We start from the raw sequence: 22768 nt of genomic DNA, 5'->3' as shown, positions 1-22768 counted from the left end.
GTAATTTAGAAACATAATAACAATAATAATAGCTAACATTTATCCATCACTTTTAAGGTTGGCAAAGCACTTTACAGATATTATCTGACTCCTTATAATTACCCTGTGAGGTTAAGTGCTATGATTAATCCCCTTTTACAGATGAAAAGTCTAAGGCTGGTAGAGCTTAAGTGACTTAAATAAGAGCACCAAGTTAGTTTGGTGGGATTTAAACTCAGGACTTTCCACCTCCAAGCCCAATACCTGATACCATCTAGAATAAATGGAAGAGGATCCTTTATTTTCTGCCCTCTGCCATAACAATCCAGTAATATTCCGGGGGGGAGGGGGGACAGAGAGAGAGAGAGAGAGAGAGAGAGAGAGAGAGAGAGAGAGAGAGAGAGAGAGAGAGAGAGAGAGAATCCTTGCAAGAAGGTATGGTATAACCCTTTTGGAAATAGAATAGTTCTAATATCAGTTTACAGAACATTTTTTTTTACCCATGTATGACACTTAAAATATAAAATGAATGGGAGAAAGCTATGTTTAGTAAAGTCTTAAATTTCATCACTCCAAAACCACAGGCCAAAGCCGTTATTATTTCCCATTCTTGCATACATGTGTCTAATTCTCCTCTTCCAATACTACAGAGACTACTGTCTGTAAAGAAGAATCTTAACTGAGGAGGCTTTGGGAGAAAGTATAATTTGGAGTTGAAAGTTAAAGGAACAGTCAGGAGAACTGCACCAGAATTTAATCTTTCCAAAAATTTCCATAATCTTCAATATAAAAATTCACTGCTAATAAAATAAACTAAAAAATTGACCTCTTGGCTCTAAGCTTTCTAGTGGCCCTACTAATTTCCTTTAAGCCTTTTAGCCTTTGTGAGTGGGTGTTTAGCCTTGGAGAAATGCCAAGGGGCCTGACATGTTGATTGAAGTAGAGTTCAAACAAAACTCAAACAAACCTTTCCTTTTCTCTGCCCCAGTCCTCTAGAAGGAAAAAATATCTAAAGACAGGAAGGGTGTAACTTCAAAAAGAATCGAGGTAAGCTGTATAACCAGATAAGAAAAACAAACATACTTCAGGAAGAATAAAAAAAGTGATGACAGCAGGTGAAAAACTGCTCCAATAGACAAAGAATGGTTCTCAAGTATAAGAAGAAACAGGGATAAGTGTTTCTTCCTAGGTGCAAACAGCTGCTTAAATTCAGATTCAACTGATGAGAAGTAGGGAGCTACTGAATTTGGTCAGTTTTTTAGTCATGTTTAAATTGGTTTCCATTTCCATTTCTGATGCCATATTCAATAGTAAGAAAAATATCTATGATGTTTAGCCCCACTATTTATCAATGGTTGGTAATGAAGACAGGGCCATGGGACTGTATCCCCTATAATCCACAGCCACTGATCCAACATCTTTAATTTGACAACTGGAAGTACTGAGCCAAAAGAGAGTAAAATGATGATTCAACACTCCTGCCCCTACTGGAAAAACTACTCAAAAGCAAACGGTGGATCAGTAGACACATCACAATATACTAAGAGTGATACAAAAACATAGCAACAAATTAAGTACAAGAAGAATTCAATTCAGCAAGTAGGATACAAAACTTTCACTTTGCAGATGATAGGATATACTTAGAAAACCCTAGAAAATCAACTAAAAACTACTTGAAACAATTAACAACTTCAGCAGAGTAGCAGGATATAAAATAAACCCACAGAAATTATCAGCACTTCTTTATATGAACAACAAAGTCCAAGGGCAAGAGATAAGAAAATTCCATCTAAATAACTGCAGACAACATAAAATACTTGGAAACCTACACCTCCCAAGACAAACCCCAAAACTGTATGAAAACAATTACAAAATACTTTTCACACAATTAAAATCAGATCTAAACAACTGAAAAAATGTGAATTGCTCATGGTTAGGTACAGCTAATATAATAAAAATGTCAATTCTACCCAAATTAAATTACTTATTCAGTGCCATACCAATCAAACTACCAAAAACCTATTTTATAGAGTCATCTGGAGTAATAAAAGGTCAAGAATATCAAGGGAATTGATGAAAAAATGCAAAGGAAGGTGGCTTGCCAGTACCAGATCTAAAACTACAAGTATAAAGCAGCAGTCATCAAAACTGCCTGGTTTTGATTGAGAAATAGATAATAACAGAACAGCAGATTAGGAAAGGTTCAAAAGAAAACAGTAGTAAGTGACTACAGTAATCCATTGTTTGACAAACTCAACAACATTAGCTTCTAGGATAAGAACTCACTTTTTTTTTTTGAAGGATTTTTTCTCAAAGATTTTATGTATTTTGAGTTTTACAACCCCCCCCCCCAATCTTGCTTCTCTACCCTCACCCCCCACAGAATGCAATTTGCCAGTCTATATATTGTTTCCATGGTATATATTGATCCAAATTGAGTGTGATGAGAGAGAAATCATATGCTTAAGGAAGAAACATTAAGTGTAAGAGATAGCAAGATTAGATAAAGATATCGGGTTTTTTTTTTTCTAAATTAAAGGTAATAGCCCTTGGTTTTTGTTCAAACTCCACAGTTCTTTCTCTGGATACAGATGGTATTCTCCATTGCAGATAGTCCATAAATGTCCCTGGTTGTTGCACTGAGGGAATAAGCAAGTCCATCAAGGTTGATCATCACCTCCATGTTGCTGTTAGGGTGTACAGTGTTCTTCTGGTTCTGCTCAACTCACTCAGCATCAGTTCATGCAAATCCCTCCAAGCTTCCCTGAATTCCCATCCCTCCTGGCTTCTAATAGAACAATAGTGTACCATGACATACATTTACCATAGTTTGTTAAGACATTCCCCAACTGAAGGACATTTACTTGATTTCCAATTCTTTGCCACCACAAACAGGGCTGCTATGAATATTTTGGTACAAGTGCTGTTTTATTCTTTTTCATCATCTCTTCAGAGTATAGACCCAGTAGTGCTATTGCTGGATCAAAGGGTATGCACATTTTTGTTGCTCTTTGGGCATAAAAGAATTCACTTTTTGACAAAAACTGCTGGGAAAACTGGAAAATACTATGGTAGAAACTAAGGCATAGATTCACATCTCACCCTGTACCAAAATAAGGTCAGAATGGGTACAGGATTTAGACATAAAGAGTGAGACCATAGTTCAATTAACAGATCAAGAGTTACTCTATATGTTGGATCTATGGAAAGGGGAGAAATATATGATCAAACAAGAAACAGAGTTCATTATAAAAATGCAAAATGGATGATTATGACAATATTAAATTAAAAAGGCTTTGCACTAATAAAACCAATGCAGTCAAGGAAAACAGAAAGATGGAAAATAATTTTCAAAGCTAGGGATTCTGTTAGAAGTCTCATTTCTAAAATATAGAGAAGGACTGAATCAAATTTATAAGGTTACAAGACATTCCCTAACTGATAAATGGTCAAAGGTTATGAACAGGCAATTTCAAACAAAGAAATTAAAACTATATATAATCATATGGAAAATATGCTCCAAATTATTATTAAAATAACTATGAGGTACCATCTCACACCTATCAGATTGGTAAGATGACTAAAAGGGAAAATGATCAATGGTGGAGAAGATGTGGGGAAACTTGGGACATTAATGTACTGTTGGTGGAGTTGTGAACTGATCCAACCATTCTGATGAGCAATATAGAACACTGTCCAAAGAACAATAAAAGTGAACATACCCTCTGACCCAGAAATACCAACCATTCTGGAGAGCAATATGGAACACTGTCCAAAGAGCAACAAAAGTGATCATACCCCCTGACCCAGAAATACCAACTATTCTGGAGAGCAATATGGAACACTATCCAAAGAACAATAAAAGTGATAATACCCTCTGACCCAGAAATACCATTACTAGGTCAATATCCAAAAGAAATTAAAAAAATCGGAAGTCCCACATGTTAAAAATATTTGTAGCAGCTCTTTTTGTAGTACAAAGAACTGGAAATTTGAGGGGATGCTCAGCAACTGGGGAATGGCTGGACAAATTATAGTATATGAATGTGATGGAATACTATTGTTCTGTAAGAAACCATGAATGGTTGGATTTTAGAGAAGCATGGAAAGAATTACACAAACTGATGCTGAGTGATGGAAGCAGAACTAAGAGAACACTGTACACATTAACAACAATATCATAAATGGATCAACCTTGATGGAGGCAGCTCCTCTTAGCAGTTCAGAAAGCAAGGACAACCCTGGGAGACTTCTTATGGATCCACATCCAGAAGAAAACAAAAAACTAAACAAACAAATCATAAAACCCCTCAGAATCTGAATGGATACTATGTTCACTTAAAAAAACCCTTTTATTATGTTTTTCATTCCTATCTCATGATTTCTTTCTTTTTTCCTTAATCCTAATTCTACATATACAAAATGACTAATATATAAATGTTAAACGTAACATATATGTACATTGTTCACTGGACTGTTCTCCACTGAGGGTAGGAGGGAGAGGAGGAGGGTGGAAGATAATTGTGTAATTTATAAATATGTAAGGGAATGAAAGTTGAAAAATTTTCTTAACATGTAATTGGGGGGAAAAAAGAATTTCATTCAATTCAAGCCAGTTCAGACTGACCAAAAGACCAAAAAACAAACTAGAAACAAAGACATCAAAGACCTTATACTCTACTGAAGGGATATGAGCTGGACACAAGTAAGTCACTGTGAGAGGGGAAAAAGAACTGAAGACATTGGGAAGGGAAGACCTTCAGGAGGAGGTGGTACTTTCTGGGGATTCTATTCAGCAGAATCTGGAACTTACTTGTATGATCTTAAGAAAGGAATTTTAAATGATGTCACCTGCTGGATCAGGGTGTACCACCCTTCATCAGGAGGTTTCTAAATGATGGTTCAGAAGGACCCCACAAAGCTTTCCCCAAATGTTTGATGAAACTCACAGGATGCATTTGATACAAGACCTCTGACAGGGAATGCTTTCTAACAGAGTGCAAATAAATACCAATTTGGGGTGTATAAGCAGTGAACAAAACGAAGTCTGAAAGTTCTGATACAGATTTGAAAAAGAGAAGGACTGGGAAGATAGGTCTTTAATAATCTAAGACTATAGTATTTAATTAGGAAATAGGAAAAATAAAAAGTGAGGTTAAAGGATCATGTTTCTTCTTGCATAATCACTTCAGTTTCACATGGGTAACCATTTCTACAAGGCCAATCAATCATTAATAAACATTAGGTGTCTACTGGCAGACACTGTGCTAAGTGCTTGGGAATGAAACGAGGTAAAAGACAGTCCCCCTGACCTCAAGGAGCTCACAACCTAATAAGAGAGACACTAAGCAAACCAACATGGACAATCTATGTTCATGATAAGAAATAAGAGAGGATATGAGAAGAAATGTTAGGAAAGGTTTCCTGGTAACAGATTAGAAAAACTTTTTTATAATTTTTTTTAAATTAGAGAAACTCTTGAACAAAGGGAAAGTTCATCCTCCTATCCTCTTAGCTCTAGAAGGAACCCTAGAAGGATGACCCTTCAAATCATTGATCTTGGCATTCTAGGTATGGGAAACAGTCTGTGCAAAAGCATGTGTTTAAGGAAATCACAGTGGTCATTGTAACTGGACTGTAGACATAGGAAGGGAGGGGGAGAGAGAGACAAAGATAGAAAATAAAGTGTGTGTGTGTGTGTTTGTGTGTGTGTGTGTGTGTGTGTGTGTGTGTGTGTGTATTTAGCATATGGTCTGGGGTACAGAGAACTGAACAGGGGAGACCAATAAGAAGGTAACTTCAAAAGTCCAGGGAGGGGGGCAGCTAGGTGGTGCAAGTGAATAGAATGCTGGCCCTGGAGTCAGAAGGACCTGAGTTCAAATGTGACCTTGGATACTTAATAACTGCCTAACTGTGTAACCTTGGGCAAGTCACTTAACTCCATTGCCTTAAATAAATAAAATTTAAAAAAAAATCCAGGGAGGTGGAGAGGGGGTGTATATGGTGGAGGCTGTGTGAGAGGATAAGGGGACAGATAAAAGAGGTGTTATAAAGTAAGAAACACCAGGATATGTGGAGTGAAGCTGAACGAAGAGCTGAAATTGATAGCAGAATAAGTCTGGACAAATGGGAGGAGGATGGTCCCTTCGAAGTATTAGGGAAGATGACAAAGAAGTTTTGGGGAAAGATAATGGAGTCTGTTTTGGACACAGTTTGATAACACCTACATGACATCCAATTCCAGTTGTTTCTAAGGCAGTTGGTGATGTGGGACTAGAACTCAGGAAAAACATTTGGGTTCAATGTATAGAGTATACCAAAGGTGAAGTTTTAACAAATTAAAATATTGCTTCTAATGCTAAAAACTGCACTAAGACTTTTGAGATCCTTTGTATAGATCAGGGAATCATTGGTATAGATATGGGAGTTCACACAGATAGGCACTGGGGACAAAGGAAGGAGACATTCTGTCTAAGAGCTGGTAGTTTTGGCTTCATTTGTTTCAAATTGTGGGCGAACAAGACAGTTTCTATCGTTCAGAATCGAGCAGCTGTCAAAGAGCATTCTTTGCAGAATGAATAAGTGATGTGCACCATGACTCTGGCTCATTTGAATCACTGACTCTTGTTTTGACTGAGCTGATTTGTTTACTGGTCCTCAGCAACATCTCATTTAGCTCATACTGGTAGGAAGTATGGAGGTGGGAAGGGAGCAAACTATTAGTAGCTGGTGGTGGCAGAATGCTAGGAGGAAGGATCCTAGTTATTCCAATGCTTTCATTCAGTTCCTGACTTTAAAAACAGCACATTTTTCTGTCTACAAACCTTTCCTACTATGTCAGAGAGAAATAAAATGATCCTTTAAGAAATGTAATCTTCTATTTTCTAATATGGTCTTGGAAACTGTTAATAGCCAAAGCCAACAATGACTCATTGAGGAGAGCAGGAAAAAATAAGAGCTTTTATTAAAAGGTCTACCTGTATATTACCTAAAGGAAGTATGTGATAATATCATTTTAGTGATTTCCCTCAGAATTCTCTTTATTAATTATACATATGCCACAGCTACAGCAGATCTATAGCTGTTCATGTTTAAGGAATCATGATTTCACTGAAGTTGGTCACCTTCCCTGATGTACAATGTGTCCTTTAGGGCATAGCAGAGGATCTCAAGGGTCCCTGTTAGTCAAAAGTCTCTCTGAACTGGTACTCAGAGAGAAAGGCCTGTGGCTCAGCCTGGTCTCTGACTTTCCAGCCTCAAGGACCTGCCAAGGCAGCAGCCTCCAGAACATGGGGCCCCTAAGGAAGGCAGTGGCAGAGGAGCTCAGCTGTTCCTGGGGTGAGGCTTTAGACAGGGGAATGCAGCTATTTTACTGGATGAAAAGAGTTCTGGCCAGAGCAGAATTAACTGCATTTATAACACACTACTGTGTAGTTCCCGTTCCTCCCCTCCTCCCATTTCTTTACTTTCTACTTTTTTTTTTTAAGTTTTTTTTGAAAGGCAAATGGGGTTAAGTGGCTTGCCCAAGGCCACACAGCTAGGTAATTATTAAGTGTCTGAGGTCACATTTGAACTCAGGTATTCCTGACTCCAGGGCCAGTGCTCTATCCATTGTGCCACATAGCTGCCCCTACATTCTTCTTTTTACGAGTGAGAAGTGATTTCTCCCTGTGCTCATATCAGCAGAGGCAAATCTCATCTCTTAATGATGCTTAAAGAAAAAGTCTGTCATTCAAATCTGGCTTCCTTGCCACAGCCCTGCTAAATTTCTGGGCCAAACCTGAGAAGGAAAATCCCGGTAGAACCTCCCTCCTTGATACTTCCACACTTACTCCTCAAGCTCTCAGAAGCTGACTTGAAACCAGGACATATTTCTTCCCCCTTTCCTTTTCTTAGGATCTTGATCTGGCCTCAAGGCTCTGTGCAGACTTCATCCCTAGAAAGCAACCCCTTATCTCCTCAATCATTAGTCCTGTCTGTCCCCTTCCAGAGTGTGAACAAAGGGGAACTCCCCAGGATGCCATCTGGCTTTCCTTCTTCACCTCAAGCTGACAACAAGAACAGCAGAGATGGTGAAGTTGGGGCAATCACAGGCACATGACACCCCTCTTCCCAATCTCTAGATGCCCAACCCATTCCGGAGGAAGAGGGGGAGAGGGTAAAGGAGAGAGCAATGATTACCAAGTATCAGACATAGGGTTAAAAACTTGTTACAAATACTGTGGGAACCTCACAAGCACTTGGGGAGGAAGGGGCTCTTATTACCCCTGTTTTAGAGCTGAAGAAACACACAAAGAGAGGTGAAGTGACTTGGCCAAGGTCACAAAGTAGGAAGTAGCTGAGGCTGAATTTGAATTCAAGTCTTCCGGACACCACATTGAGTTTCCTGGGTGCGTTCTTAAAAACAGACTGATTGCATTGTAAATGGCCTTTACGATAATTATAAAAATACAATTCACAGCCAGGATCAAGAAGAAGCTTGTCAGTTACTTTATCCAAATGGAAAACCAAAGCAGGTACTTTTCCTCAACACATAATAGGGAAGAGTTATTTTTTTTCCTGCTATTCAGAAAAAGCAATGCCCACCTTCCCAAACTGTGGCTCCCTCTGGGAAGTGGGTTAAAAAAACAACAAAGTCCTAAGCCCTGCAGAGCCTGCAGGTGCCAGACCCATAACCAGTAATGCAGAATGGAGGTCCACCATTGTCCATCCCTGACAATGGGTCATCTTCACCCATTCCCCCTGACTGTACCTGCAGTGATGGGCTCTGTCGGGCTTGATGCTACAGCACTTGGGACACTTGTACACTACCTGCCCTGGCTTCAACTGTAAACTTTCGATGAATTCTTTTGTGGCGTTTCCTTTGGGCACTGCACCCTGCAAATAGAAATAAGATCATCAGAAATGTATTTTCAGGGCAGTGCAGGCAGCCACAGGACCAGCCAACAAGCCATTTATGAAGAGGGTAAGGCATCTCTGTAGGGTACAAAGACAAAAGAGGCCAAGGAGAGGTCTGGAGAGATCCATGAGCAGTATCAGTTAATTAATGTGCATTTATTAGGTGCTATGTTGCCAGCAAAATGCTTTGGAGATATTAAAAAAAGCAAAACCAGTCACTAACCTCAAGGAACTGACATTCTAAAGGGGAAAACAACATGTATAAATGGCTAGGCAGAAGGCAGCCAGATGGTGCAGGGAGTAGTCAGCCCTGAAGTCAGAAGGACCTCCAGCCTCAGACATTCTGAACTGTGACCTTGGGCAAGTCACTTAATCCTAATTGCTTTGCATTCAGGGCCATCTCCAGTCATCCTGATCCAAATCTGGTCACTGGACCCAGATGGCTCTGAAGAAGACAGTGAGGCTATGGACTTAGCACATCCTCCCCCTCACTCAAATCCAGTTCACATGCTTATCATGGCATCACCTCCCTGATGTTATGGTCTTCTTCAAAAATGAAGGACAAACATCTCCTCGACAGACTAGATGGAAGTCATCCTTAGAGGAAAAAGCTTCTAGGATGAAGGCATATCAACATAGTGATGAGAAACTTTTACTATCTTATCCTCTCTTCTCATTCATCTTTTGAACCAAATCAGAGTATTAATAATTTATTATTAATAATAATAATCATCCATCAAATGGTAAAGGAAACAACAAAGGGAACTTCTATTCTGTGCTGGTTCCAGACCACATTTGGAGAATGAAGTTTAGTTCTAGAGGTTTCACTTTAGAAAAGATATTATTAAACCTGAGATTGATGGTGAAACAATTTAAAATCATGCCATCAGGACTAGTCAGAGGGTCTGAGGATATTTAACTTGGAGAAGAGAAGTATGAAGGGAAAATGGTAACTGTCTGAAATTTTTAAAGGCTTGTCACCTGCAAAAGTGATGAGCCTATTGTCTTTGGCCCCAAAGGAGCTATGAATCTACTTCTACTCTTTACAAGGGGTAGAAGTTACAAAGAGGCAAACTAAGGCTTAATGCAAGGATAAATTGCTTTACAATTAGAGTGATTCCAACAGAAGAATAAGCTATATTGGAAAGTAGCACAAGGCTTCAAATCCACACTGGATGACCATTTTCCAGGTTTGTGGAGAAAAGGACCTTATCCTTGGGCAAGGGATGGGAGGATGATTTCTAAAGTCTTTTCCACCAAGAAGTCTCTGAGATTCAGAGTGGTGGATAACGCATACTAAGAGCTCCCAGAGTTCAAAGGAGGGATAGAGATCATTACAGTTTAATATAGCCATAGATGTTTACAAAAAAAAAAAACACCAAACAAACAACTACAAACAGGGAGGATAAATTGTCAGCAATACTGAAGGAGAACATTTCAAGCAGGGGCATCTATTTTGAGCAAAGGAACACAGCTGGGGGAGGCCCAGAACACTGTATGGAAGAGGCCTATCTGTCTGAGAAATTGAGGAGGATGAGACTTGAAAGGATGCCCAGGCCCCACTGGACAGGGCTCTGAATGCAGTCCTAAGCAGCACTCATAGGACAGTGTTTCCAAAACCAGGTTGTAAAGAATGGACAGGGGACAAGGGGAGGACAGAAAGGAAGAAACAGTATGAAGTGTGGTTTAGGGAGGTCTTTTTCTCATAGGAACTGAACTAAGATGGTCACTTGGGGTTGCTTTCAATTCTGAAATTCTGTGATTTTGTGAAGGAGCAGGGAGGGTGCACAGTGGTGTAAAGGAGAGGTTGAGGCAGGAGAACAGGGAAGATGATGTAATTTGTTGTTCAAGTACAGTGGGGACAAGAGGGGGGGAGAGATAGGGGGAGTAAAAGTCAAAGAGAAAGCTCTGGCTGAAGTGGAGAGAATTTTATTTAAATCCAGATGCCCTGAAAAGAGAAGCACAGACTGTGGGGGGGAAAGGAGCAGGGCAGCCTTTCTCCTAGTACAAAGACCTTCCCTGCTCTCCTCTCAGATAGTTCTAGGTCTCCCTAAACAACAGGATCCCATTGCTATTCTGGCTTAGATCCAAAAATCTGGTGTGAAAACAAGCTTCCTTTATTCTCATTCTCTTCTGTCCTTCTTTACTCAATAGTACATCATACCCTCTGATCAATATTAATAGGGTCAATTATTGTATTTCAATCAAGCCCCAATGTATTCAGTGGCCAAAAGTTTGTGAAATTCTGTTTTAGACAACAGAGCCTAAATTGAAGGAATATGGAAAGCACTTTGTCAAGTGAACAAAAATAAAGTGGTTGTAATATTTTGTGTTGATTGTGTCTTAGATTGCTGTTATTGTTGTTCATTCATTTCAGTTGGTGTATAAACCTTGGGGTTTTCTTGGCAAAGTGGTTTGCCATGTCCTACTCCAGCTCATTTTACAGATAAGCAAACTGAGGCAAACAGGGTGAAGCAATTTACCCAAGGTCACAGAGAAGTGTATGAGGCCAGAACTGAACTCAGGAAAAGGAGTCTTCCTGATTCCAGGCCAAGTACTCTATCCACCACACCACCTAGTTGTCCCTTTTCTAGACTACCTTTAGTCAGTGCAATGATGGGCAAATCACTTTGCCATGCTGGACTTCAGTTTCCACCCACTGTACTCTGTGGCCTCATAATTTTACAATAACTTTTAAAATTTTGTTAAAGATGTTCTGCTCTAATTTGGAATTAGACCCAAAGGGCAATAAAAATGTGCATATCCTTTGATCCAACAATACCACTACTGGGTCTATATCCTGAAGAGATGATGAAAAAAAGGTAAAAACATCACTTGTACAAAAAGACTCATAGCAGCCCTGTTTGTGGTGGCAAAGAATTGGAAATTAAATGAATGTCCATCAATTGGGGAAAGGCTGAACAAATTGTGGTATATGTTTGTGATGGAATACTATTGTTCCATTAGCAATCAGGAGGGATGGGAATTCAGAGAAGCCTGGAAGAACTTGCACAAACTGATGCTGAGTGAGATGAGAAGAACCAGAAAAACACTGTATACCCTAACAGCAACATGGGGGTGATGATCAACCTTAATGGACTTGCTCATTTCATCAGTGCAACAATCAGGGACAATTTGGGGTATCTGCAATGGAGAATACCATCTGTATCCAGAGAAAGAACTGTGGAGTTTGAACAAAGACCAAAGACTATCACCTTTAAAAAAAAGTTATCTTATGTATTATGTAAGTTTGCTATCTCTTACATTTTGTTCCTCCTAAAGATATGATTTTTCTCTCAACACATGTAATTTTGATCAATGTATAGCATGGAAACAATGTAAAAACTATTAGACTGCCTTCAGTAGGGGGTGGGGGGAGGGAAGCAATATGGGGGAAAAGTTGCAAAATTCAAATAAAAAAATAAAGATATTGTGTTCTGTGGAATTACTACTGAGGCAATTTATAAGTGAAAAATTACAACTTGGGAGAAAAAGTCACCAAGGGATTTAAATTAGCCTAGAGATGTCTTCATGAATCATATACTTCTTTTTCTGCCAGTGGATAGAAAGGCAGGAAGGACTGTTGAGAGCAAAGAAGCAGAATCAGTAGAGAGGAATGAAGGCTAAATTTGAAGTCAAGGGACCTCAGAAGCCCAGCTCTGCCTTTCCTGTTATTCTGTCCTTGGGGGAAAGCTTTTAACCTCTAAGGAACCTGCTTTCTTCAACTGCAAAATGATGGGCTTAAATTGATGATCTGGGAGGTTCTTTCCAGCTTTCAAGCTATAAAACAGAGCAAGAGATTCTTAAAGACCAGGCAAAGGAATCACAGTAGTTATGCTGCTAGAGAGTCTTACACAAAGATGGGGGGGGGGGTTCCCTCACAACTCACTGCTTAATAAATGTTTACTTAAACTCAAAATGTGTCAAGAATTTTACTCTTCGTAGTATCTTCTATGTATGTAGATCTTTTCATGTCATCTCTGAGCAGAGTGTGACCTCTTTAAGAGCCAAGACTATCTTTTAGTTTGCCCTGCCTTTAGTACAGTTATAGTGCCTGGGATATAGCAGATGAGAAGACTAAAGTCCAGAGAAGAAACCAAGGTCATATAGGCAATAAGCATAAAAGTCTGGGATGCAAGTTCAAATGTTCTTTCCGCTGCCTCACCTCTTTGCCTAATATGATCTTTTAACTCTTCTGGGTCCAAGAAAACTCATCAAGGGCTGCATACAGTATTGCAGGTTGTGGATCTGATCTAGGGTCATACTTTAGAACGTTTAAAAATCTTTAGTATTAAAGAGGTATCTTTGGCTCAGATGCCACAATATCATACCATTATTATAGTTACATGTCTGCAATTCCATAATAGTTAAAATAGATTCAATCTGGAGGAAGGAGGGGACTTGAAAAGATACCGATGTGATTTTAGCTATTGCTTTTATACATTAATAAAATATTCTTGTTTAAGAGTAAACAAGAGACAGAACCCACAGAGGGACCCAGTAAGGCTGTTCTCAAGGTAACCTGGAAAAGAGCAGAAAGGCTCTGCTCCCTGGGGTCAGAGGGTGGCCCACCAGAGGGGTGGCCTGACAGTGCGAAAGAACTTCAGCCTCCTGGAGGCAGCCCCAGGGCGCTAGGAGCCGCTGCTCGGGGGAGTCTCCTGAGCTACACCCCGGGGAGCACCGGGCACAAAGTGGGGGAACAGTGGGGGACCTCTGCCAGCATGTGGAGCCCAGCCCTCAGGGCACACAGACAGCAGGAACAGAAGCAGGCACAGAAGCAGGCAGAGGTGGTAAGCAGGAGCCTCCAGGGCATGAGCCCACTGAACCTAGGGAGAGGAGTGAAGAGAGAGACTGCAGAGCTCTGTCCTCTGCCCCCGGAACAGGACTCTGGGGCTCTGAGCACATTCAGATCCTGATCGCAGTCTAGGCCCCCCCCCCCCCACCTCAGCCCCATGGCAGAGGGGGGCACTTATGGTCATTTGATTTTCAAAGTCTTTTTTGAGCTCTGTCATAGCCTGAGCCCAATTTCTGTTTTTCTTGGAGTCTTTAGATGCAGGAGCTTGTGCTTCCTCATCTTCAGAATGAGTGTTTTGATCCTTCTTGGGCTCACAGGCAAAATATTTCTCAATGGTGTTCCTCTTTTTCTTCTGCTTGCTCATTTTCCCAGCCTGAGCCTGTTTTTGGGGTGCTTCCTGAGCTTTTGGGGCACTCCTACAAGGGTCTCAGTGTGTGAGGCTCTGTCCTCCCTCCTGGTCTGTGAATGACCATATGCACCCCCCTCCCCACCACGGGGCTGTATCCCCTGCTGTTCCCCCACTTTGTGTACAGTACTCCCCGGGGTGTACCTCAGGAAACGCCCCCACTGTTGTGAGTTGTGTCTCCCAGCGCCTTGGGATTGCCTCTGGGAGGCTGAAGTTCTTTCACTCTGGTGGGCCACCCCTCTGGTGCCCTCCAACCCTGGGGAGCAGAGCTTTTCTGCTCTTTTCCAGGTTACCTTGAGTAGGAGAACTGCCTCACTGGGTCCCTCTGTGGATTCTATCTCTCGAAAATTTAGAGTCCTTAGTTCAGAAGTTTTATGAGAGCGCCTAAGAGAGAATCCTCTCTTGTTGCCATCTTGGCTCCGCCCCTCAGGTACTCTAGCTATTGCTTTTACAAAGAAAACAACAGAGTATCATGATACAAAATACCCTTTAATTCTAAGGAAGTAAAATTGGAAGGCTTTTAATAAGTGTTTCAGGGTACTAGGCCATAATCAAGCCTGTTACAGGTCTCCACATCTCTACTCCTCTGGCCAGGGACAGACCCCTTCCTTTCTTCTAGAAACTACTTGGTCAATACCACCATCAGAAGCCACTGAAAGTTAGGGGAAATTTCTGTCTGTGAATAGATAGCAGGACTCCCACCCCAGAAGAGTCCAGTGGTTTACAATAAATTAACTACTCAATAGCTCATAATAATTATGACTCATATAATTAACAGTGGCTTATAAAAATTTAACAGAAAGCAACATAATTCATATTCTGTTTCTAAAAGTTTCAACTTTATTTTCATTTAGTTTTCACTGAAGAAGACTAGGTTGGTACAACTGAATGATGCTTAAAATGTTTACCAGAATCAAAAAATATACAATTCCTAAAAGCACAGCCCTAGAGACAAAGATGAAGTCAGTCCTGAAGTCTTTGGTCCAGAATGTTTTAATATCACACATTTTTTGGTCCACACCCATGAGTTGTGGTGCTGTGGAGAGAAGCTGGTTTTGGAGTTAGACCTTCTTTCAAGTCTTGCCTCTACCACATCCTGGCTAGGCAATCGCAGTCAGACTCTCAGGCAATGCTTTAAACCATTCATTGGATGCCTGGGGTGCTGGGAGTTCCACACTCATGGACTCACATTAGGCAGCCAGATACAGTGGCGTGTGCCTATAATCCCCTGGTCATGAATCAATGGTTCTCTGGAATCATATTGGCCATGTCTTTCAAAGTTGCCTGCCTTTGTGTCATTGTGTAAACTGGTCTCCTGGCTTCCCCCACTAAAGTCAGCATCAGTTCATCCAGCCTTTCAGATACTCCAATAAAGGGTTTCTCTGAAACCACCCTTTCTTCATTTCTGGAAGCACAAAAGTGTTTCATCATGCAATTTATTGCTATATTTTTGACCTGATGGACACTTCTTTCAGTTTCCAATTCTGTGTCACTGTAAAAATGGTATAAATTTTCTTGTGCATTTTTAGTTTGCTTTATTTAGGATTAATCCCTCTTTTAACATGCCCTCCCTGTTTTATTCTCCCTCCCTTCGCTTCCCTCTTTTTCCTTTTGTTCTATATCCCAAAGGTCTCTGCAAGTGCATATTCTTCCCTTTTCTATTTTTTTTTTTTAGGTTTTTTGCAAGGCAATGGGGTTAAGTGGCTTGCCCAAGGCCACCCGGCTAGTTAATTATTAAGTGTCTGAGACAGGATTTGAACCCAGGTACACTGCGCCACCTAGCCCCCCCCTTCTATTTTTTAAGGTTTTTGCAAGGCAAATGGGGTTAAATGGATTGCCCAAGGCCACACAGCTAGGTCATTATTAAGTGTCTGAGGCTGGACTTGAACCAGGTACTCCTGATCCAGGGCTGGTGCTCTATCCACTGTGCCACCTAGCCACCTCTATTCTTCCCTTTTCTGACAAGTTCAGATATGTGTGGTTCAAGTGTTACTCCCCAGTTTCTGTTCTATTTGACTTCTGATATTGTGAGAAAATTTCCCCTAAACTTCTTTTCCTTTTCCCTGACTAGTATATTTCTCTTCCTCTACCTTTTCATTCTTTCTGTAAAATTATCAAGACATAACAGAACTACTTCTGAGACCTCTAACTACACTACCTCTATGATCCCTGATAAAATTTAGAGAGATTACATGTATTTGCTTATTAAAATCTAAATAGTTTATCTTTGTTTAGTCTTTTATGATTTTTTAATCATGATTTCTTATTTTCTTTTTCTATTGACTCCTATGTTTGCATTTCAAAGTTTCTATGCTTCAGCAATTGCCTGGAAATTCTCTATTTCATTAAAGGTTTTTTTTTTTAAACTTTTGTAGGTTATACTCAGTTTTGCTGGGTAAAGTCTTCTTTGTTTTAAGTCTATATTCTTTGCCTTGTGGAATATCATATTCCAAGCACTACCCTACTTAAATCATGTGTGATCTTGGAAGATGGTACTTGAATTCTGTCTTTTTTGGTTGCTTGAAGTACTTTATTCTTTGACATGGAAATTATGGATTTTGGCTATACTGTTTTATTAATGAGGGAAACTTCATTCTGAATTTTTTTTTTCAGAATGTAATTAGTAGATTCTTTATTTTTCTTCTTCACCCTCTGGTCTTCTTTTACAATTTTTTGAAGTTCAATGTCTAAAAGCTCTTATATTGGGGTCATGGCTTTCAGATATTCCAATGATTCTTAAATTCTCTCTCCTTGATCTGTTTTTTCAGGGCAGCTGTCTGTCAGATACCTTATATTTCCTCCTACATTTTTATGTTTTCATATTAATCTTTCTTGTTATGTGAGATTCTTAGCTACTATTTTTCTTGTTCAGCTGTTTTTATTTTCATTTTTTAATTTCTCGATCAGTATTCAGTCTGGAGCATTTTCTGGGCCTGTTTTGGAGGAGCTAGTGATTAGGGAAGACTTGCTCTATTTTTTTCTGCTACTTTGCCAAACTGGATCCATCCCCAATATTAAATTTAATCATTTGCAAAAGGGAAGACTATAGCATAGATGAAGTAGAACCATCTAGTCCATTCTACAAATATGACAGCTAAGGAGCAGAGGCATGAAGCTATCCAATGTCATATAAGCAGCTAAGAAGCAGAGGTGGGATTTGTGTCTAGGACCCTGGATTCCATATGGACTATATAACACTGCTTCATGCTACCCTCATGTTTATCATCTAGGTAGCATAGTGGATAGAACACTGGGCCTGGAGAAATGAAGACTAGAGTTCAAATCTGGACTCAGTCACTTACTAACTGGATGGCTGAGGAAAGTCATTGAATCTCTTTTTGCCTCAGTTTTCTCAACTGTAAAGTAGGGATAACAATAGTGGGCTGCCTTGAGGGGTTACTGGGAGGATCAGATGAATTAACACTGGTAAAGTGTCTAGCACAATACCTGGGGTGCAGTAGGTTCTATATAAATACTTGTTTCTTTCTCCTTTAATTCTCCATATAAGTTAATATTTATTAAATTAACCTCATTTACTTCACTCTGTTCCTTAGATTAGACTGATTTAATGAAATGTATAAATATGGATTTACTTTCTGATGGAAAGATCTATTCTTTTTTCCCCAACTGGTATTTTATTTTTCCAATTACATGTTATTAAAGTTTTTCAACATTTACCCAAATACATATGCAGATTTATAAGTTATGTAAGTTCCGTCCATCTTCCCTTCTCACCCCCCTCCCCTGAAAGATGAACAGTCTGGTGAATGTTGTTCATATACATTTGTGTTTAACATATTTACAGATTAATCATTTTCTGTATGAGAAATTAGGACTAAGGGAAAAGGAAAAAAAATCATGAGATAGGAAGGAAAAACATAAGAGAAATTTTTAAAAAGTGAACTTAATGTTCATTCAGATTCTGTAGCTTTTTGGGTTTTTTTTCCCCTCTGGATGTGGATAACATTGTCCATAGCTCGTCTCCCAGGGTTGTCTGAGGTCTCTGAACTGCTGAGGAGTTGCTTCTGTCAAGGTTGATCAACTCACAATGTTGTTACTATGTACAATGTTCTCTTAGTTCTGCTCCCTTTGTTCAGCATCAGATCCTGTAATTCTTTTCATGCTTCTCTACAATCCAACCATTTCTGGTTTCTTATAGAATAATAATATTCCATAGTTTTAATGTACTATAACTTGTTCGGCTATTCCCCAATTGATGGGTATCCCCTCGATTTCCAATTCTCTGCCACTACAAAAAGAAATGCTATCAATATTTTGAAACACGTGGCACTTTTCCTATTTTTTTTATAAATTTCTACTGGATATAGATCTTGTATTGGTATTACTGGGTCAAAGGGTATGATAAGTTTTATTGCTCTTTGGGCATAGTTTCATATTGCTCTCCAGAATGGTTGGATTCATTTACAACTCCACCAATAGTACACTAATGTCCCAATCCTTTCACAATCTCTCCAACATTGTTTTTCCTTTTTTGTCATAAGATCTTCTTAAGCCAAGAATTTCTTTAGGACTCCCAAATTAGGAAGAGACTTAATAACATCAGAAAGGGATTTTAACCTAATCTGGGAGTCTGGGCGAAGGGTTAAGAAGCTTCTTGTCATAATAAAAGGTGACAATGAAGTAAGTAGAACCAGGAGAATAAGGTACACAGTAATGGTAACACTGTACAATGAAGAACTGTGAAGGACTTGGTTATTCTCAGCAATACAATAATCCAGGATAATCTCAAAGGACTCATGATAAAAATATGCTATCTGCCTCCAAAAAAAGAACTGACACTATCTGAAAACATATTGAAGCATGCTATTTTTCATTTTCTTCAATTCTTTTTTTTATTTGAGTCTTCTTGTACAAAATGACTACTATGAAAATGTTTTACATGATTGCACATGTACAAACTATATCTGATGGCTTTACTGTCTCAGAGAGGGTGGAGGGGGAGGAAGAGAACTTAGAAATTAAAAAAATTGTTTACAAATCATTTTTAACATGTAATTAGGGGAAAATATTATATATATTGTAAAAAATAATAAAAGTGACAATGTCTTCCATCATCATTTGATATTTAAGAACAATACAATGGAATAGGTATTTCACCTGAGTAACGTTTTTGGAAAGTTCATCTCAGAAATCTTGTGAATTGATGTCAAAAATACCAAGCAGTTTAGCACTTAAACTCTACAATGTTTAAAAGTTTACTTTCCAGGGCGGCTAGGTGGCGTAGTGGATAAAGCACCGGCCCTGGAGTCAGGAGTACCTGGGTTCAAACCCAGTCTCAGACACTTAATAATTACCTAGCTGTGCGGCCTTGGGCAAGCCACTTTAACCCCATTTGCCTTGCAAAAACCTAAAAAAAAAGTTTATTTTCCTAAAAGAAATATAAATGACATAAGGACTAGAAGTTTCTTTCATATCCTTCAGAGTTCCTGACTGAACAGGATACATAGCAAGTCTTTTTAAAAATACCTTTTCAATCAATCAATGCTATCTTGTTACCACTCTATTTCTTAATTCAATCTAAGTAGGAGCACAGATTTATTTTCAGTAAATGATGCTGGCTGACAAAATAACAGAAGTATTGAAATGCACAACAAAATCAAAATCTGTTTTTAGTATGAATAAAACTGACATTGAAGAAAATGATTTCATATTTTCTGTTGTTTGGAAAAATCACTACATACTTTCTTTCCTCATAAAATAGGATCACCCAGAATTTCTCTAAATACACAATGCATGCTGGTATGCAACATTTTATAGACTAGAAGAGATTACACTTCATTTTAGAAAAGTTAACATTGTAATTAAGTCACAGCAAAGATACTGTTATAGGGACATAAAGAAAATTTATCATCTTGAGTTATTTAGGAAATATTGCATTTACAAAAAAGCCAACTTGGTACACAACAACTAATGTATTTTCCACAGGGTCTAATAGAAAGACAAAATTTGTTTGCATATAGTCATTAATAATTCCCTTTTTAAAATTAAAAACCATGCCATCACTCTGAGAGATCTTTGTCAAAGAATTTGCATTCTGTTTCCATACAAGATAATGAACAGATACAACTCAAGGATTTAATTCTAGGGTGGGAAAAAAAAATAAAATAGTCATTCCCACAGTTTGATAAATATAGCTAACTCATCAGTGTTAGAGCCTTTGTTTTCCCCATGGCAAGTAGCAGAGACAGTTGCCAAGAGGCACCAAGGGCTAAAGCAAGCTCTTCTAGCTTTTCAGGGCAAGAAGAGGCTTCAGTGTTGCAATCCATTCCCCTAGAGGCTCAGGGAAGTTGATATTTTTCAGTTTTCAAGCTGGTGGGCCAAACTGGATCCTACCTATCCTTGTAAACTCTGGGAAGACTTCCTGAGAGACTTTTATAGTGATTTTACTTTCTTAAATTCAAGGTAAATGTCTGCCAAATGTTTGCCACTATCATGAAGAATGTTCTGAACAAAATCCAAATGGGAAAGGGATTTTCCAAGAAAGATGAGATTCTCCAGAAGTTCCTGCAGGCAGATGACACTGATACTGTATTGTCTGCCTGAAGCCCTAACCTAGAACATAAGTTAGCAAATTCGAATCTATGGGCTGTTATTTTTTTTTAACAGCCTCAAGACAAGAATGGTTTTTACATTTGAAACCCCATACTTAGTTCAAAGTCATATAACAGGCGATACAAGTGGTAGTGGTTTTGTGACCCAAGCCCTGGAATACTCTAAGGCCTTCTCAGTGAGAACCACAGCTACCCAAAAGAGACTGATGTAACAATTCAGACAAAACAATACTAAATGAATGCACAATATCTATTTTCAGACTTTGTATGACATGCAGATGGATGACTAGTCCATTGAATTAATCTATCTGTATGTACCATATGGACAATACTTGGGTCTAGAACGGAAAAGTAGGCTGCATGTCATTTAAGAAATTGCTTAGTGCATCTAATAATCCCCCTGCTTTTGAAGACAAAATAAAACAAAACAAAACAAAACCTCACTGTTTAAAATTCCAAAGTTCTCCTGGTGATAGAATGTGGTTTCAAATCTTAAGAAACTACAATACCTGAAGAGTCAGTACTGTGGGTGAACTAAAAGGGTAATAGAAAAACACATGTGCAAGAAGGAACAGAAAAAACATTACTAGTGAAATGCATGATTAACGATCCTGGCTGGTCCCGGATAGAGGACGACTGCACTACTCTACAGACGAGACTGAGAAAACTCAGGAGAAGGCCCGAGCACATTGGTTAGTACCTCTGTACTCTGTAACAGGACTTTGACAAAAACTGAAAAGGCAATCGGCTACCTCAGTAGATGGAGGTCTTCAAGCAAAGAAGATTTGATTTTTAGGTACTAAATGACTGCTGGGATTTTCTAATTCCTAAACTATCTATCTTCCCTATTGCTCATTTAGCAACAAATCAACAAGTGCTTATAAAATACCTAAAATGTGCCAGGTGGTAGGGGTGCCAAAAGTGACAGCTGTACTGCGCCCTGATCAGAAGAAGGCAGTGGGGTCAACCTTGGTCAGCCCACTTGGCAGTGATCAGACCCTTTTCTATCCTTTCGAAGAATGGTGTTTATAATGGGCTTTAATTAGTATTTATAATAGGTATTTAGCTCTCATTTTATGCACATACTTCATTCCCCCAACTAGACTAAAGACTGCCTTAGATCAACTATTTTTATAAAGCTCTCCTTATGCTCTGCCTCTTTCCCCACCCCAACCCCAGGTTAGCATACCTAATTATAACAGAGTGAGGGACTGGACCTGTGATTTCCTGATAGAGAGAACTCAGAGATTGAAGCAAGTTCCTCCTTCAATACAGGATGACACTCTCTCTGCCACCTCCAGTCTTAGAGAATTGCCTAGTCAGCAAAGCCAAATCACTGTATAGAGAGTTGTACAAGTCTAAAAACTAGCTTGTGGGCAGGACAAAACCAGTTGACAGGTGCTGGTTGGAGTTTGCTGATCCTTAGCCTAGAGCACTTCAAGTGCTTCTGTGACTTGTCTTGAATCTCATGGTCAGTATTTGTCATAGACAGGACTTGAGCCTTGGTCTTTCTACTTCCAAGGACAGCTCTTTATCCGATATATCATGCTGCCTCTCATATCAAATACTTACACAATGGGTATGCTCTAAGGTTCTGTCCCTGGCCTCCTTCTCTTTAGTCTTTTTTCTTGGTGACTTTATCCACCCCCACAATTTCAAATCATCCCTATACAGATGATTTCCAAGTCGCTATGTTCAGCCCAAATCCTTCCCTTTGAATCAATCCCATATCTCTTCCTATTGGACACCCAAACCTAGAAGTCCAACAGCATCTCCAACTTGGGATGTCCAAAATTGAGCACATCACTTCCTTTCCTCTCCCCTGCCTCCTATTTTCACTGATGTCACTGGAACCCTTATGGCCAACCAAGTTCTGAACCGTGGAGTCTTCTGACTTTTATACTCTTATCTTTCACATTCTATCCTTTGCCAATTCTTATCATTTGTATTTTAAACAGTTAATCACTGACCATTAATAAGCACCCACATGCCAAGCACCAAAAATACAAAGATATAAGTGAAACCTCCCCCCATCAGGGCTCAAGCATCCTTTTGGAGAATATGGAAGAACAATCTTTCCCATGAGTCCACATGCCCTACTCACATAAGCTTCTATTC

At 39.3% G+C, this 22768-nt stretch overlaps 1 protein-coding gene across 4 annotated transcripts in view; it reads right to left on the bottom strand.

Annotated features, from left to right (window-relative positions):
- The window catches only part of ZDHHC3 (zDHHC palmitoyltransferase 3), a 66394-nt gene that overhangs the window by 19245 nt on the left and 24381 nt on the right, over nt 1-22768 (bottom strand). For all 4 annotated transcript variants that reach the window (XM_074195871.1, XM_074195874.1, XM_074195872.1 and 1 more), the window contains exon 3: nt 8732-8856. In XM_074195871.1, coding sequence (XP_074051972.1) covers nt 8732-8856 — 125 coding nt within the window. The remainder of the gene's footprint in view (nt 1-8731; nt 8857-22768) is intronic.

The sequence above is a fragment of the Macrotis lagotis genome, chromosome 7, assembly GCF_037893015.1.
Source record: "Macrotis lagotis isolate mMagLag1 chromosome 7, bilby.v1.9.chrom.fasta, whole genome shotgun sequence".
Taxonomy (NCBI): Eukaryota; Metazoa; Chordata; class Mammalia; order Peramelemorphia; family Peramelidae; genus Macrotis; species Macrotis lagotis.
Note: the sequence above shows the minus strand (reverse complement) of the source record. Positions and strands in the feature narration are given on the sequence as shown.